Below are 16,922 nucleotides of genomic sequence, written 5' to 3' on the forward strand. Positions count from 1 at the left end.
CGCCTGACCTCGGGCGAGCCGCTCCGGGCCTCGGTGACCTCATCTGGAAAATGGGGATGAAGACGGGGACGGGGGATTGGGTCCAAGCCCCCCGGCGCTTGGCGCAGAGTAAGCTCTCCAGCCGGGCCGCCCGGCGGACGACCGAACGGGGGAAATGACCTAGCCAGGGTCACCCGGCGGGCCCGCCTACCTTCCCGGGGGCCCAGCTTGACCGCCCTGGACTCGTGAAGGACCTCGGCCACGGGCCGGCGAGTGTAGAGGACGGTGGACGTGCTGAGGTTGACCTTGACCTTCTTGGGGCGGGCGGTGAGGTTGTTTAGGCCCAGGACCAGGCGGAGGGCCCGGCCCACCGTGGGCGTCTCCAACAGCTTCAACTTCCCGGAGACGGTGGGCTTCTTGGCGGGCCCCGGGCCGCGGCCCCCGGCCCGGAGGACCCGCTCTCTCCGCCCGGCGGACTCCGTCCCGAACAGCTTCCTCACGGCCTTCCGGAATACCTGCCTCTCCTTCTTGGATCCTGGGAGGAGGAGGAGGAGGAGGAGAAGCTTGGCGTGAGAAGAATCTCCATCGTGATCCCGATTATGGTATTCGTTAAGCGTTTACTACAGGCACCGTCCTAAGGAATAATGACGGGGACGGTTTTCCTTAAGCGCTTACTACGGGCCGGGCACCATCTGAAGGCATAATGACGGGGACGGTTTTCCTTAAGCGCTTACTACGGGCCGGGCACCGTCCGAAGGCATAATGACGGGGACGCTTTTCCTTAAGCGCTTACTACAGGCCAGGCACCGTCCGAAGGCATAATGACGGGGACGCTTTTCCTTAAGCGCTTACTACAGGCCGGACACCGTCCTAAGGCATAATGACGGGGACGGTTTTCCTTTAAGCGCTTACTACAGGCCGGGCACCGTCCGAAGCCGTAGTGACAGGGATGGTTTTCCTTAAGCGCTTACTACAGGCCAGGCACTGTCCTAAGGGATAGTGACGCGGACGGTTTTCCTTAAGCGCTTACTACAGGCTGGGCACCGTCCTAAGGCATGATGACGGGGACGGTTTTCCTTAAGCGCTTACTACAGGCTGGGCACCGTCCGAAGGCATAATGACGGGGACGGTTTTCCTTAAGCGCTTACTACAGGCCGGGCACCGTCCTAAGGCATGATGACGGGGACGGTTTTCCTTAAGCGCTTACTACAGGCTGGGCACCGTCCGAAGGCATAATGACGGGGACGGTTTTCCTTAAGCGCTTACTACAGGCCGGGCACCGTCCGAAGGCATAATGACGGGGACAGTTTTCCTTAAGCGCTTACTACTGCCCGGCGCTCAGTACAGCGCCCAACACCCACTGGGAGCTCGATAAACCCCCCGACCATCACTAGGCCAAATGGGTCGCTTCTCTGTGTTAAGCTGTCCCCGGCGCTCAGTACAGTGCCTGACACCCAGCGGGAGCTCGGTAAACACCTTGACTACTGCGAAGCTGAATGGGTGGCTTTTCTGTTCTGGGCTCTCCCCGGCGCTCAGTACAGTGCCCGACACCTGCTGGGAGCTCGATAAACCCCCCGACCACCACTAGGCCAAATGGGTTGCTTTTCCGTTCTGGGCTCTCCCCGGCGCTCAGTACAGTGCCCGACACCCAGTGGGAGCTCGATAAACCCCCAGACCACCACTAGGCCGATAAAAGCCCCTCGTGAGAGGAGAATGGGTCCCTTTTCCGTTGTGGGCACTCAGTACAGTGCCCGACGCCCACCGGGAGCTCAGTAAACGCCCCCGACCACCGCCAGGCCGAACGGGTGGCTTCTTGGGGTCGGTCTGTCCCCCGGCGCTCAGTACAGTGCCCGACACCCACTGGGAGCTCGATAAACCCCCCGACCACTGCTAGGCTGATAGAAGCTCCTTGTGAGTGGAGAATGGGTCCCTTTTCCATTCCAGGCGCTCCTTGGCACTCAGTAAGGTGCCCGACGCCCACCGGGAGCTCGATAAACGCCCCCGACCACCCCTAGCCCAAATGGATGGCTTCTCGTTGTTGGTCTGTCCCCCGGCACTCAGTACAGTGCCCGACACCCACTGGGAGCTCGACAAACCCCCAGTCCACCACTAGGCCGATAGAAGCCCCTCGTGAGTGGGGAATGGATCCCTTTTCCATTGTGGGCGCTCAGTACAGTGCCCGACGCCCACCGGGAGCTCGGTAAACGCCCCCGACCACCGCTAGGCCGAACGGGTGGCTTTTCTGTTCTGGGCTCTCCCTGGCACTCAATACAGTGCCTGACACCCAGTGGGAGCTTGATCAACCCCCAGACCACCACTAGGCTGATAGAAGCCCCTCGTGAGAGGAGAATGGGTCCCTTTTCCGTCGTGGGCGCTCCTCGGTGCTCAGTACGGTGCCCGACGCCCACTGGGAGCTTGGTAAACGCCCCCGACCACCGGGTGGCTTCTCGGGGTTGGTCTGTCCCCCGGCACTCAGTACAGTGCCCGACACCCATTGGGGGCTCGATAAACGCCCCGACCACCGCTAGGCCGCTAGAAGCCCCTCGTGAACGGAGAATGGGTCCCTTTTCCGTCGTGGGCGCTCAGTACGGTGCCCGACGCCCACCGGGAGCTCAGTAAACGCCCCCCGACCACCGCCAGGCCAAACGGGTGGCTTCTCGGGGTGGGTCTGCCCATCCCCGGCGCTCAGTACAGAGCCCGGCGGGGCGTACTTGGGGGTCGCCCTCACCCTCGGGGTGCTTGTAGGAGCGGGTGAGGTCGCAGGGCCGGTCCCCTCGCAGGGCCTTGGTGGTGAGGCGCGCCCCGACGGCGCGGGGGTCCGTGCGGACGGGCTCGCGGGCGGCGGCGGAGGCCCCGCACAGCCACGTCACGCAGTCGGCGTTCACCTCGGCGAACACGAACGGCCCGTCGTAGGCCAGGTCCACCTCGCCCTCCCGGATGGCCGCCACCGACGCGGGCCCGCACCGGAACACGCCTGCCGCGCGGGGACGGACACGCCGTCACGGGGGCGGGCGCGGGGGCACACGCGCGGACGCCCACGGGGCTGTGAGCCCGCTGTCGGGTAGGGGCCGTCTCTAGATGTCGCCGACTTGGACTTCCCAAGCGCTTAGTCCAGTGCTCTGCACGCGGGAAGCGCTCAATAAATACGATTGGATGAATGAATGAATGAATGTTGGGTAGGGCCCGTCTCTAGATGTTGCCAACTTGGACTTCCCAAGCGCTTAGTCCAGTGCTCTGCACGCGGGAAGCGCTCAATAAATACGATTGGATGAATGAATGAATGAATGTTGGGTAGGGACCGTCTCTAGATGTTGCTGACTTGGACTTCCCAAGCGCTTAGTCCAGTGCTCTGCACGTGGGAAGCGCTCAATAAATACGATTGAATGAATGAATGAATGTTGGGTAGGGACCGTCTCTAGATGTTGCCAACTTGGACTTCCCAAGCACTTAGTACAGCGCTCTGCACACAGGAAGCACTCAAATACGATTGAATGAATGAATGAATGAATGTTGGGTAGGGCCCGTCTCTAGATGTTGCCGACTTGGACTTCCCAAGTGCTTAGTACAGTGCTATGCACGCGGGAAGCGCTCAATAAATACGATTGGATGAATGAATGAATGAATGTTGGGTAGGGCCCGTCTCTAGATGTTGCCGACTTGGACTTCCCAAGTGCTTAGTCCAGTGCTCTGCACACAGGAAGCGCTCAATAAATACGATTGAATGAATGAATGTTGGGTAGGGATCGTCTCTTGATGTTGCCGACTTGGACTTCCCAAGCGCTTAGTCCAGTGCTCTGCACGCGGGAAGCGCTCAATAAGTACGATTGAATGAATGAATGAATATTAAGTGCTTAACACATGCCATCATTAATCCCTTCTAGCCTGTGAGCCCGCTGTTGGGTTGGGACCGTCTCTAGATGTTGCCGACTTGGACTTCCCAAGCGCTTAGTCCAGTGCTCTGCACACAGGAAGCGCTCAATACATACGATTGAATGAATGAATGAATGAATGAATGAATGAAGAAATACGATTGGATGGATGAATGAAAGAATGAATGAATGAATGAATGAAATTAAGCACTTAAATGCTATCATTAATCCCTTCCAGACTGTGAGCTCATTGTCGAGTAGGGACCGTCTCTAGATGTTGCCGACTTGGACTTCCCAAGCGCTTAGTCCAGTGCTCTGCACGCGGGAAGCGCTCAATAAATACGATTGGATGAATGAATGAATGAATGTGGGGTAGGGATTGTCTCTAGATGTTGCCGACTTGGACTTCCCAAGCGCTTAGTCCAGTGCTCTGCACGCAGGAAGCGCTCAATAAATACGATTGGATGAATGAATGAATGAATGTTGGGTAGGGATCGTCTCTAGATGTTGCCAACTTGGACTTCCCAAGCGCTTAGTCCAGTGCTCTGCACGCGGGAAGCGCTCAATAAATACGATTGGATGAATGAATGAATGAATGTTGGGTAGGGCCCATCTCTAGACGTCGCCGACTTGGACTTCCCAAGCGCTTAGTCCAGCGCTCTGCACACAGGAAGCGCTCAATACATACGATTGAATGAATGAATGAAGAAATACGATTGGATGGATGAATGAAAGAATGAATGAATGAATGAATGAAATTAAGCACTTAAATGCTATCATTAATCTATTCCAGACTGTGAGCTCATTGTTGAGTAGGGACCGTCTCTAGATGTTGCCGACTTGGATTTCCCAAGCGCTTAGTACAGTGCTCTGTACACAGGAAGCACTCAATAAATACGACTGACTGAATGAATGAATAAATACGATTGAATGAATGAATGAATATTGAGCACTTAACAAATGCCATCATTATTAATCCCTTCTAGACTGTGAGCCCGCTGTCAGGTAGGGACCGTCTCTAGATGTTGCCAACTTGGCTTCCCAAGCGCTTAGTCCAGTGCTCTGCACGCGGGAAGCGCTCAATAAATACGATTGGATGAATGAATGAATGAATGTTGGGTAGGGCCCGTCTCTAGATGTTGCCAACTTGGACTTCCCAAGCGCTTAGTCCAGCGCTCTGCACAAAGGAAGCGCTCAATAAATACGATTGAATGAACGAATGAATGAAGAAATACGATTGAATGAATGGACGAATGAATGGATGGATGGATGGATGAATGAATGAATATTGAGCACTTAACAAATGCCATCATTATTAATCCCTTCTAGACTGTGAGCCCATTGTTGGGTAGGGACCGCCTCTAGATGTTGCCGACTTGGACTTCCCAAGCGCTTAGTCCAGTGCTCTGCACACGGGAAGCGTTCAATACATACGATTGAATGAATGAATGAATGAATACGATTGAATGAATGAATGAATATTGAGCACTTAACAGATGCCATCATTATTAATCCCTTCTAGCCTGTGAGCCCACTGTTGGGTAGGGACCGTCTCTAGATGTTGCCGACTTGGACTTCCCAAGCGCTCAGTCCAGTGCTCTGCACGCGGGAAGCGCTCAATAAATACGATTGAATGAATGAATGAATGAATGTTGGGTAGGGCCCGTCTCTAGATGTTGCCGACTTGGACTTCCCAAGCGCTTAGTCCAGTGCTCTGCACGCGGGAAGCGCTCAATAAATACGATTGGATGAATGAATGAATGAATGTGGGGTAGGGATCGTCTCTAGATGTTGCCGACTTGGACTTCCCAAGCGCTTAGTCCAGTGCTCTGCACGCAGGAAGCACTCAATAAATACGATTGAATGAATGAATGAATGAATGTTGGGTAGGGCCCGTCTCTCGATGTTGCCAACTTGGACTTCCCAAGCGCTTAGTCCAGTGCTCTGCACGCGGGAAGCGCTCAATAAATACGATTGAATGAATGAATGAATGAAGAAATACGATTGAGTGAATGGACGAATGAATGGATGGATGAATGAATGAATGAATGAATGAATATTGAGCACTTAACAAATGCCATCATTATCAATCCCTTCTAGACTGTGAGCCCATTGTTGGGTAGGGACCGCCTCTAGATGTTGCCGACTTGGACTTCCCAAGCGCTTAGTCCAGTGCTCTGCACACAGTAAGCACTCAATAAATACGATTGAATGAATGAATGAATGAATACGATTGAATGAATGAATGAATATTGAGCACCTATAGCCTGTGAGCCCACTGTTGGGTAGGGACCGTCTCTAGATGTTGATGACTTGGACTTCCCAAGCGCTTAGTCCAGTGCTCTGCACGCGGGAAGCGCTCAATAAATACGATTGAATGAATGAATGAATGAATGTTGGGTAGGGCCCGTCTCTAGATGTTGCCGACTTGGACTTCCCAAGTGCTTAGTACAGTGCTCTGCACGCGGGAAGCGCTCAATAAATGGACGCACACAAAAACACCCACATGGACACACACATGGCCATGGACACACACGGAAACAGGCACCCACATGGACACACACACAGATACACGCACAGACACCCACATGGAAACACACATATCCACACACGGTCACACACAAGCACCCACACGGACACCCAAATGGCCAAGGACACACACGGATACAGGCACCCACATGGACACACACACACAGATACACGCACACAAACACCCACATGGAAACACACATATCCACACACGGTCACACAAAAGCACCCACATGGACACAAACGCAGACACGGACATACACATATCCACACACAAACACCCACGCGGACACACACGTAACCACACATGGAGATACACACAAGCAAGCACCCACATGGCCGCAGACACACCCAGACACGGACACACACGTGTCCACACCTGGACGCCGACGCACGGACACGGGCCCGCACGTGGCCGCACACATACTCACGGACACACATACAGCCCCCCCCCCCCCAAAACAGACCCACACACATACACCGCACATAGACACTCACAAACACCCAGACCCTCCCGAGCGGTTCAGCGGAGCGCTCAGGCCTCCGCGTGCCGGGACTCCCTCCAGGGACTGTACTGGACTCTCCCCGGTGCTCCGCACACAGTGGCGACCTCGAAGGCGGGGATGGGGGAGACTGGCTCCGTCGGCCAGGCGCTCAGTACAGCGCTCGGCCCGCGGGAAGCGCTCGATGGCCGCCGTCGACGGGGAAGGCCCGGGGGGCCGGGGGTGGGTTTTGGGGGTCGGGGATGGGCCCGGGGGGGGGGGGGTGTGTGTCCACCTTGACTCTGCTCTTGAGGGGTGGCGTCCAAGACCTGCCAACCACCGTAGGAGGACCCCAGGTCCGGCCGGGCGAACCAGCTCTCGTTCCAAACGTGGAAGTTCCTGCCGGGATCCGGAGTTTGGTCCCAGGAGTCCGGGACGCCCCCCCTTCCGGTCTCCATCCCCCACCCAGGGGTGCTCAGTAAGTCCCACGACGGCTACCAGAGAAGCAGCGTGGCTCGGTGGAAAGAGCCCGGGCTTTGGAGTCCGAGGTCCCAGGTTCCAAGCCTCGTCCTTTCCCCCGGCGCTCACTACACTGCCCCGCCCGCACCCAGTGGGCCCGCAATAGATCCTGTGATCGAAGCCCCTCGTGGGCCGGGAATCGGTCCCTTCTCTGGCTTGTCCCTCTTCCCCAGCGCTCAGTACGGGGGACGGGGGTGGGGGGAGCACCTCGTGGGTACTCACTCCTTCCTCCTCCTCCCCTTCCCCTCCTTCTCTTTTTCCTCTTCCTCCTGCCTTTTCCCTCTTATCATCTTCTTGCTCCTCCTTTTCCTCCTCTTCCTCCTTTTCCTCCTCTTCCTCCTCCTCCTCTCCTCCTTTCCCCGCTCTGCCTCCTCTTCCCCCCTCCACCTTCTCCTCCTCATTTTCCTCCTCTTCCTCCTCCTTTTCTTCCTCTTTCACCTCCTTCTTTTCCTCCTCCTCCTCTTCTCCTCCCCCTCCTCCTTTTCCTCCTCTTCATCCTCTTCCTTGCCCCTCCTCCTCTTTTTTCTCCTCCTCCTTTCCCTCCTCCTCCTCTTCTCCTCCCCCTCCTTCTTTTCCTCCTCTTCCTCCTCCTCCTTTCCCTCCTCCTCCACCTCCTTTTCTCCTCCTTTTCCTTTCACCTCCTCCCTTTCCTCCTCCTCCTTTTCCTCCCTCTCCTCCTCCTCCCCCTCCTCTTCCTTTTCCTCCACCTCCCCCTTTTCCTCCTCTTTTCCCTCCTCCTCCTTTCCTTCCTCCTACTTTCCCTCCTCCTCTTCCTTTCCCTCCTCCTCCTCTTCCTTTTCCTCCTCCTCCTCCACCTCCTTTTCTCCTCCTCCTCTTCCTCCTCTTTCACCTCCTCCCTTTCCTCCTCCTCCTCCTTTCCTTCCTCCTACTTTCCCTCCTCCTCTTCCTTTCCCTCCTCCTCCTCTTCCTTTTCCTCCTCCTCCTCCACCTCCTTTTCTCCTCCTTCTCTTCCTCCTCTTTCACCTCCTCCCTTTCCTCCTCCTCCTCCTTTCCCTCCCCTTTTCCTCCTCCTCCTTTCGCTCCTCTTCCTCCTCCTCCTTTTCCTCCCTCTCCTCCTCCTTTCCCTCCTCCTCCTCCTCCCCCTCCTCTTCCTTTTCCTCCTCCTCCCCCATTTCCTCCTCTTTTCCCTCCTCCTCCTTTCCTTCCTCCTACTTTCCCTCCTCCTCCTCCTTTCCCTCCTCCTCCTCCTTTCCTCCTCCTCCTCTTTTCCTCCTCCTCCTCCTCTTCCTTTTCCTCCTTCTCCTTTCCCTCCTCCTCCTTTCCCCCTCCTCCTCTTCCCCCTCCGCCTCCTCTTCCTTTTCCTCCTCCTCCTTTCCCTCCTCCTCCTCTTCCTCCTTCTCCTTTTCCTCTTCCTTGTCCTCCTCTTCTCCTCCTCCTTCTTTCCCCCTCCTCCTCCTCCTTTCCCCCTCCTCCTCTTCCTCTTCCTCCTTTTCCTCTTCCTTGTCCTCCTCTTCTCCTCCTCCTCCTTTTCCTCCTCCTTTTCCTCCTCTTTCCCTCCTCCTCCTCCTCCTCCTCCCCTTCCTCCTCCTCCTTTCCGTCCTCCTCCCCGTCCCCCCGGCCCGGGGCCCCGCACCACATGCTGTCCTCGGTGATGTCGTCCAGGGCCCGGCCGAAGCTGTCCACGTATTTGTCCACGATGAGGTTCCCGTCCGTGTCGTGGGCGGAGTTGAAGTTGGACACGACGCGCGTGGCCAGCCCCAGGCACCGCAGCACTGAAACGCCAAATACCAGCATCATTAGTAGTACTAGTAGTACTAGTAGTAACAAATTTGTTAACCAATACCATTATTATTATTGTTAGCTCAGTGCCTCCAGCGCTCAGTACAGTGCCTGCCACCTAGTAAGCGCTTAACCAATACCATCATCATCATTATTAGTAGTATTAATGATTATTAATTATTAGTAGTATTAATTAGTAGTATTAGTAGTACAGTGCCTGTCACATAGTAGCGCTTAACAAATACCATCATCAATATTAGTAGTAGTAGTACTAGTAGTAACAAATTTGTTAACAAATACCATCATTATTATCATTGTTAGCTCAGTGCCTCCAGCGCTCAGTACGGTGCCTGTCACCTAGTAAGCGCTTAACCAATACCATCATCATCATTATTATTAATAGTAGTAGTACAGTGCCTGTCACGTAGTAAGCGCTTAACAAATACCATCATCATTATTATTAGTAGTAGTACTAGTAGTAACAAATTTGTTAACAAATACCATCATTATTATTATTGTTAGCTCAGTGCCTCCAGCGCTCAGTACAGTGCCTGTCACCTAGTAAGCGCTTAACCAATCCCATCATCATCATTATTATTACTAGTAGTAGTACAGTGCCTGTCACGTAGTAAGCACTTAACAAATACCATCATCATTATTAGTAGTAGTAGTACTAGTAGTAACAAATTTGTTAACAAATACCATCATTATTATTATTGTTAGCTCAGTGCCTCCAGCGCTCAGTACAGTGCCTGTCACCTAGTAAGCGCTTAACCAATACCATCATCATTGTTATTATTAATAGTAGTAGTACAGTGCCTGTCACGTAGTAAGCGCTTAACAAATACCATCATCATTATTAGTAGTAGTAGTAGTAGTAGTAGTATGCAGTGCCTGTCACATAGTAAGCACTTTTAACAAATACCATTATTATTATTGTTAGCTCAGTGCCTCCAGCGCTCAGTACAGTGCCTGTCACCTAGTAAGCGCTTAACCAATACCATCATCATTATTATTAGTAGTAGTAGTACAGTGCCTGTCATGTAGTAAGCGCTTAACAAATTCCATCATCATTATTATTACTAGTAGTAGTGGTAGTACAGTGCCTGTCACGTAGTGAGCGCTTAACAAATACCACCATCATTATTATTGTTAGTAGTAGTATAGTACAGTGCCTGTCACGTAGTGAGCGCTTAACAAATACCACCATCATTATTATTGTTAGTAGTAGTAGTAGTACAGTGCCTGTCACATAGTGAGCGCTTAACAAATACCATCATCATTATTATTGTTAGTAGTAGTGGTAGTACAGTGCCTGTCACATAGTGAGCGCTTAACAAATACCACCATCATTATTATTGTTAGTAGTAGTAGTACAGTGCCTGTCACATAGTGAGCGCTTAACAAATGCCATCATCATTATTATTAGACTGTGAGCCCACTGTTGGGTAGGGACTGTCTCTATATGTTGCCAATTTGTACTTCCCAAGCGCTTAGTCCAGTGCTCTGCACATAGTAAGCGCTCAATAAATACGATTGATGATGATTATTATTATTAATAGTAGTAGTACAGTGCCTGTCACGTAGTAAGCGCTTAACAAAGACCACCATCGTTATTATCACTACTAGTAGTAGTGGTAGTACAGTGCCTGTCACACAGTGAGCGCTTAAGAAATACCATCATCATTATTATTGTTACCTGTATATATGTATATATGTTTGTACATATTTTTTTACTCTATTTATTTATTTAATTTATTTGTACATATCTATTCTATTTATTTTACTTTGTTAGTATGTTTGGTTTTGTTCTCTGTCTCCCCCTTTTAGACTGTGAACCCACTGTTGGGTACGGACTGTCTCTATGTGTTGCCAGTTTGTACTTCCCAAGCGCTTAGTACAGTGCTCTGCACATAGTAAGCGCTCAATAAATACGATTGATGATGATGATGATAGTAGTACAGTGCCTGTCACATAGGGAGCGCTTAACAAATACCACCATCATTATTATTGTTAGTAGTAGTAGTACAGTGCCTGTCACATAGTGAGCGCTTAACAAATACCATCATCATTATTATTGTTAGTAATAGTAGTAGTAGTAGTAGTAGTAGTACAGTGCCTGTCACATAGTGAGCGCTTAACAAATACCATCATCATTATTAGTAGTAGTAGTGGTAGTACAGTGCCTGTCACATAGTGAGCGCTTAATACCATCATCATTATTATTGTTAGTAGTAGTAGTACAGTGCCTGTCACATAGTGAGCGCTTAACAAATACCACCATCATTATTATTGCTAGTAGTAGTAGTACAGTGCCTGTCACATAGTGAGCGCTTAACAAATACCACCATCATTATTATTGTTAGTAGTAGTAGTAGTACAGTACCTGTCACATAGTGAGTGCTTAACAAATACCACCATCATTATTATTGTTAGTAGTAGCAGTACAGTGCCTGTCACATAGTGAGCGCTTAACAAATACCACCATCATTATTATTGTTAGTAGTAGTAGTACAGTGCCTGTCACATAGTGAGCGCTTAACAAATACCACCATCATTATTATTACTAGTAGTAGTAGTAGTAGTAGTTGTAGTACAGTGCCTGCCACGTAGTAAGCGCTTAACAAATACCATCATCATTATTATTACTAGTAGTAGTGGTAGTGCAGTGCCTGTCATATAGTGAGCGCTTAACAAATACCACCATCGTTATTATTAGTAGTAGTAGTACAGTGCCTGTCACACAGTGAGCGCTTAACAAATACCACCATCATTATTATTGTTAGTAGTAGTAGTACAGTGCCTGCCACATAGTGAGCGCTTAACAAATACCATCATCATCATTATTACTAGTAGTAGTGGTTGTACAGTGCCTGTCACATAGTAAGCGCTCAACAAATACCATTATTATTATTGTTATTGTTAGCTCAGTGCCTCCGGCGCTCAGTACAGTGCCCGCCACCTACTAAGCGCTCACCCAATGCCATCACCGTCGTCATTATAATGAAGACGGGCCCCCCGGCCGGCCCCGGGTCCCCCCCCCCGCGAGTCACCTGTGCACATCACCCCGGCGAAGACCCAGCACTGGCCAAACTTGACGGGCTTGTAGCGGGTGCGAAACCACTTGCGGAGGATGGCCACGCTGCCCCTCCAAGCCAGGGGGTCGGTCCCCCCGCTGTAGTCGCCCCGCCACTGGCCCTCTATCACTCCCTTGTCGTCGTTGCTGTTCACCTGCGAACGAGAGTCACCATCACCGTCAGGTTGCCAACTTCCCGAGCGCTTAGTCCAGTGCTCTGCACACGGTAAGCGCCCAATCAATGCGATGGAACGAGTGAATGAGTGAATCAGGACGATAATAATAATAATAATAATGGTGATGATGGCATTTGTTAAGCGCTTACTAGGTGCCCAGCACTGCAGCGGGCAACTTCCCAAGCGCTTAGTCCAGTGCTCTGCACATGGTAAGCGCCCAATCAATACGATGGAATGAGTGAATGAATGAATCAGGACGATAATAATAATAATAATAATAATAATAATGATGATGGCATTTGTTAAGCGCTTACTAGGTGCCCAGCACTGTTGTAGGTGCTGCCGGCGGGCATCTTCCCAAGCGCTTAGTCCAGTGCTCTGCACATGGTAAGCGCTCAATAAATATGATGGGATGAGTGAATGAGTGAATCAGGATGATAATAATAATAATGATGATGGCATTTGTTAAGCGCGGGCATCTTCCCAAGCGCTTAGTCCAGTGCTCTGCACACGATAAGCGCCCAGTCAGTGCAATGGAATGAGTGAATGAGTGAATCAGGATGATAATAATAATAATAATAATAATAATAATAATAATAATAATAATGATGGCATTTGTTAAGCGCTTACTAGGTGCCCAGCACTGTTGTAGGTGCTGCCGGCGGGCATCTTCCCAAGCGCTTAGTCCAGTGCTCTGCACATGGTAAGCGCTCAATAAATATGATGGGATGAGTGAATGAGTGAATCAGGATGATAATAATAATAATGATGATGGCATTTGTTAAGCGTGGGCATCTTCCCAAGTGCTTAGTCCAGTGCTCTGCACACGATAAGCGCTCAATAAATATGACGGGATGAGTGAATGAGTGAATCAGGATGATAATAATAATAATGATGATGGCATTTGTTAAGCACTTACTAGGTGCCCAGCGCTGTTCTAGGCGCTGCTGGCGGGCAACTTCCCAAGCGCTTAGTCCAGTGCTCTGCGCATGGTAAGCGCTCAATCAATATGATGGGATGAGTGAATGAGTGAATCAGGATGATAATAATAATAATGATGATGGCATTTGTTAAGCGCGGGCATCTTCCCAAGCGCTTAGTCCAGTGCTCTGCACACGGTAAGCGCTCAATAAATATGACGGGATGAGTGAATGAGTGAATCAGGATGATAATAATAATAATGATGATGGCATTTGTTAAGCACTTACTAGGTGCCCAGCACTGTTCTAGGCGCTGCCGGCGGGCAACTTCCCAAGCGCTTAGTCCAGTGCTCTGCGCATGGTAAGCGCTCAATAAATATGATGGGATGAGTGAATGAGTCAATCAGGACGATAATAATAATAATAATAATAATGATAATGATAATGACATTTGTTAAGCGCTTACTAGGTGCCCAGCACTGTTCTAGGTGCTGCCGGTGGGCAACTTCCCAAGCGCTTAGTCCAGTGCTCTGCACATGGTAAGCGCTCAATCAATATGATGGGATGAGTGAATGAGTTAATCAGGATGATAATAATAATAATAATAATAATCTAGGCGCTGCCGGCAGGCAACTTCCCAAGCGCTTAGTCCAGTGCTCTGCACACGATAAGCTCCCAATCAGTCCGATGGAATGAGTGAATGAGTGAATCAGGATGATAATAATAATAATAATAATGATAATGACATTTGTTAAGCGCTTACTACTTGCCCAGCACTGTTCTAGGCGCTGCCGGCGGGCAACTTCCCAAGCGCTTAGTCCAGTGCTGTGCACATGGTAAGCGCTCAATAAATATGATGGGATGAGTGAATGAATGAATCAGGATGATAATAATAATAATAATAATAATAATAATAATAATAATTTAGGCGCTGCCAGCAGGCAACTTCCCAAGCGCTTAGTCCAGTGCTCTGCACATGGTAAGCGCTCAATAAATGTGATGGGATGAGTGAATGAATGAATCAGGATGATAATAATAATAATGATGATGGCATTTGTTAAGCGCTTACTAGGTGCCCAGCGCTGTTCTAGGCGCTGCCGGTGGGCAACTTCCCAAGCGCTTAGTCCAGTGCTCTGCACATGGTAAGCGCTCAATAAATATGATGGGATGAGTGAGTGAATGAATGAATCAGGACGATAATAATAATAACAATAATGATGATGGCATTTGTTAAGCGCTTACTATGTGCTCAGCACTGCGGGGTGGGGGGGCATACAAGGTGATCAGGTTGTCCCCCTTGGGGCTCCCGGTCTCCATCCCCATTTGACAGATGAGGAAACTGAGGCCCGGAGAAGTGAAGCGACTCGCCCAAGGTCACACAGCCGACAAGCGGAGGAGCTGGGATGACTTGACACCCGTCCACGTGTTTTGTTTTGTTGTCTGTCTCCCCTCTTTTTTTAAAAAATGGCATTTATTAAGCGCTTACTATGAGCCCGCTGTTGGGTCGGGACCGGCTCTAGATGTTGCCGACTTGGACTTCCCAAGCGCTTAGTACAGTGCTCTGCACACAGTAAGCGCTCAATAAATACGATTGAATGAATGAATTAGTCCAGTGCTCTGCACACAGTAAGTGCTCAATAAATACGATTGATGAATGAATGAATACCATTGAATGAATGAATGGATGGATGAATGAATGAATGAATGAATGAATGGGATTAAAACCCATGACCTCTGGGTCCCAAGCCCGGGTTCTTGCCACTGAAGGTGTTTCCGAGGCGCTTACTATATGCCGGCGGAAAGAGCCCGGGCTTGGGAGTCAGAGGTCGTGGGTTCGAATCCCGGCTCCGCCGCTTATCAGCCGGGTGACGTTGGGCGAGTCGCTTTACTTCTCCGGGCCTCAGTGACCTCATCTGGAAAACGGGGATGAAGACCGGGAGCCCCACGGGGGACAACCCGATCACCTCGTATCCCTCCCCCAGCGCTTATGAGCCCCACGGGGGACCGTCCGATGACCTTGTATATTCATTTATTTATTTATTTATTTTACTTGTACATTTCTATCCTATTGATTTTATTTTGTTTCTTTATTTATTTTATTTTGTTGGTATGTTTGGTTTTGTTCTCTGTCTCCCCCTCTTAGACTGTGAGCCCGCTGCCGGGTAGGGACTGTCTCTAGGTGTTGCCAATTTGTACTTCCCAAGCGCTTAGTACAGTGCTCTGCACATAGGAAGCGCTCAATAAATACGACTGATTGATTGATTGATTGATTGTATGTCCCCCAGCGCTTAGGACAGTGCTGGGCACATAGTAAGCGCTTCACAAATACCAGAATGATTATTATTATTTGACAGACGAGGCCCAGAGAAGCGAAGCGACTCGCCCGCGGTCACGCAGCCCCCCTGCCCCTCCCCTCCAGAGTTGGGGGTCTCCCCCAGCCCCCCGACGGCCTCACCATGGCGCTGACCACCCTGCTGACGTAGATGGGGTCCCCTCGTCGGCTGACGTCCATGAGCGGATCCAGCCGGGCGGCGGGGCTTTGGTCCAGGATGGACAGGCAGATGTTCAGGATGTTCTCCTCGAACTGGGCCGGGGGGGAGCGGGAGGGCGAGGGGTGGCCAGGCGCCCCGGCTAGGGGACCCCTCCCGGCCCCCCGGATGATAATAATAATAATAATAATAATGATCGAATTTATAAAGCGCTTACTATGTGCCAAGCACTGTTCGAAGCGCCGGGGAGGTTACAAGGTGATCGGGTTGTCCCTCGGGGGGCTCACAGTCTTCATCCCCATTTGACAGAGGAGGGAACTGAGGCCCAGAGAAGCGAAGTGATTGGCCCAAAGGCACTTTTAACTTCTCTGTGCCTCATCTGTAAAATAATAACGATGGCATTTATTAAGCGCTTACTATGTGCCAAGCCCTGGTCGAAGCGCCGGGGAGGTTACAAGGTGATCGGGTTGTCCCTCGGGGGGCTCCCAGTCTTCATCCCCATTTGGCAGATGAGGCCCAGAGAATCAATCAATCACTCAATCGTATTTATTGAGCGCTTACTGGGTGCAGAGCACTGGACTAAGCGCTTGGGAAGTCCAAGTTGGCAACATCTAGAGACGGTCCCTACCCGACAGCGGGCTCACGGTCTCAAAGGGGGAGACAGAGAACAAAACCAAACGTACTAACACAATAAAATAAATAGAATAGGTAGGTACAAGTAAAATAAATATGAAGTGACTCGCCCAAAGTCACCCAGCTGATGAGTGGCGGAGCCGGGATTTGAACCCGTGACTTCTGACTCCAAAGCCCGGGCTTTTTCCACTGAGCTGCGCCGCTTCGGGGTCTGACGGAGCTCGCGGTCTTCATCCCCATTTCGAGACTGTGAGCCCGTCGTTGGGTAGGGACCGTCTCTCTATGTTGCCGGCTTGTACTTCCCGAGCGCCCAGTACAGCGCTCTGCACACAGTAAGCGCTCAGTAAATACGATTGAATGGATGAATGAATGGACTTGACAGATGAGGGCCCGGAGGCCCGGAGAAGTGAAGCGACTTATCGTCATTGTGCCACTTTTTCATTCATTCAGTCGTGTTTATTGAGCACCCACTGGGTATATGTTGCCGACTTGTACTTCCCAGGCGCTTAG

The 16,922-nt window shown here is 50.9% G+C and overlaps 1 protein-coding gene across 1 annotated transcript in view; it reads right to left on the minus strand.

The window, feature by feature from the left end:
• Positions 1-16,922, minus strand: part of TGM6 (transglutaminase 6) — a 44,621-nt gene that overhangs the window by 9,649 nt on the left and 18,050 nt on the right. Inside the window, exons 5-10 of the mRNA XM_038750706.1 lie at positions 15,746-15,874; positions 12,172-12,349; positions 8,973-9,111; positions 7,155-7,258; positions 2,708-2,953; positions 191-514 (exon numbers count right to left, since the gene is read on the minus strand). Of these exons, the coding sequence (XP_038606634.1) occupies positions 191-514; positions 2,708-2,953; positions 7,155-7,258; positions 8,973-9,111; positions 12,172-12,349; positions 15,746-15,874 (1,120 nt within the window). The remainder of the gene's footprint in view (positions 1-190; positions 515-2,707; positions 2,954-7,154; positions 7,259-8,972; positions 9,112-12,171; positions 12,350-15,745; positions 15,875-16,922) is intronic.

The sequence above is a fragment of the Tachyglossus aculeatus genome, chromosome 8, assembly GCF_015852505.1.
Source record: "Tachyglossus aculeatus isolate mTacAcu1 chromosome 8, mTacAcu1.pri, whole genome shotgun sequence".
In the NCBI taxonomy this organism is placed as follows: domain Eukaryota; kingdom Metazoa; phylum Chordata; class Mammalia; order Monotremata; family Tachyglossidae; genus Tachyglossus; species Tachyglossus aculeatus.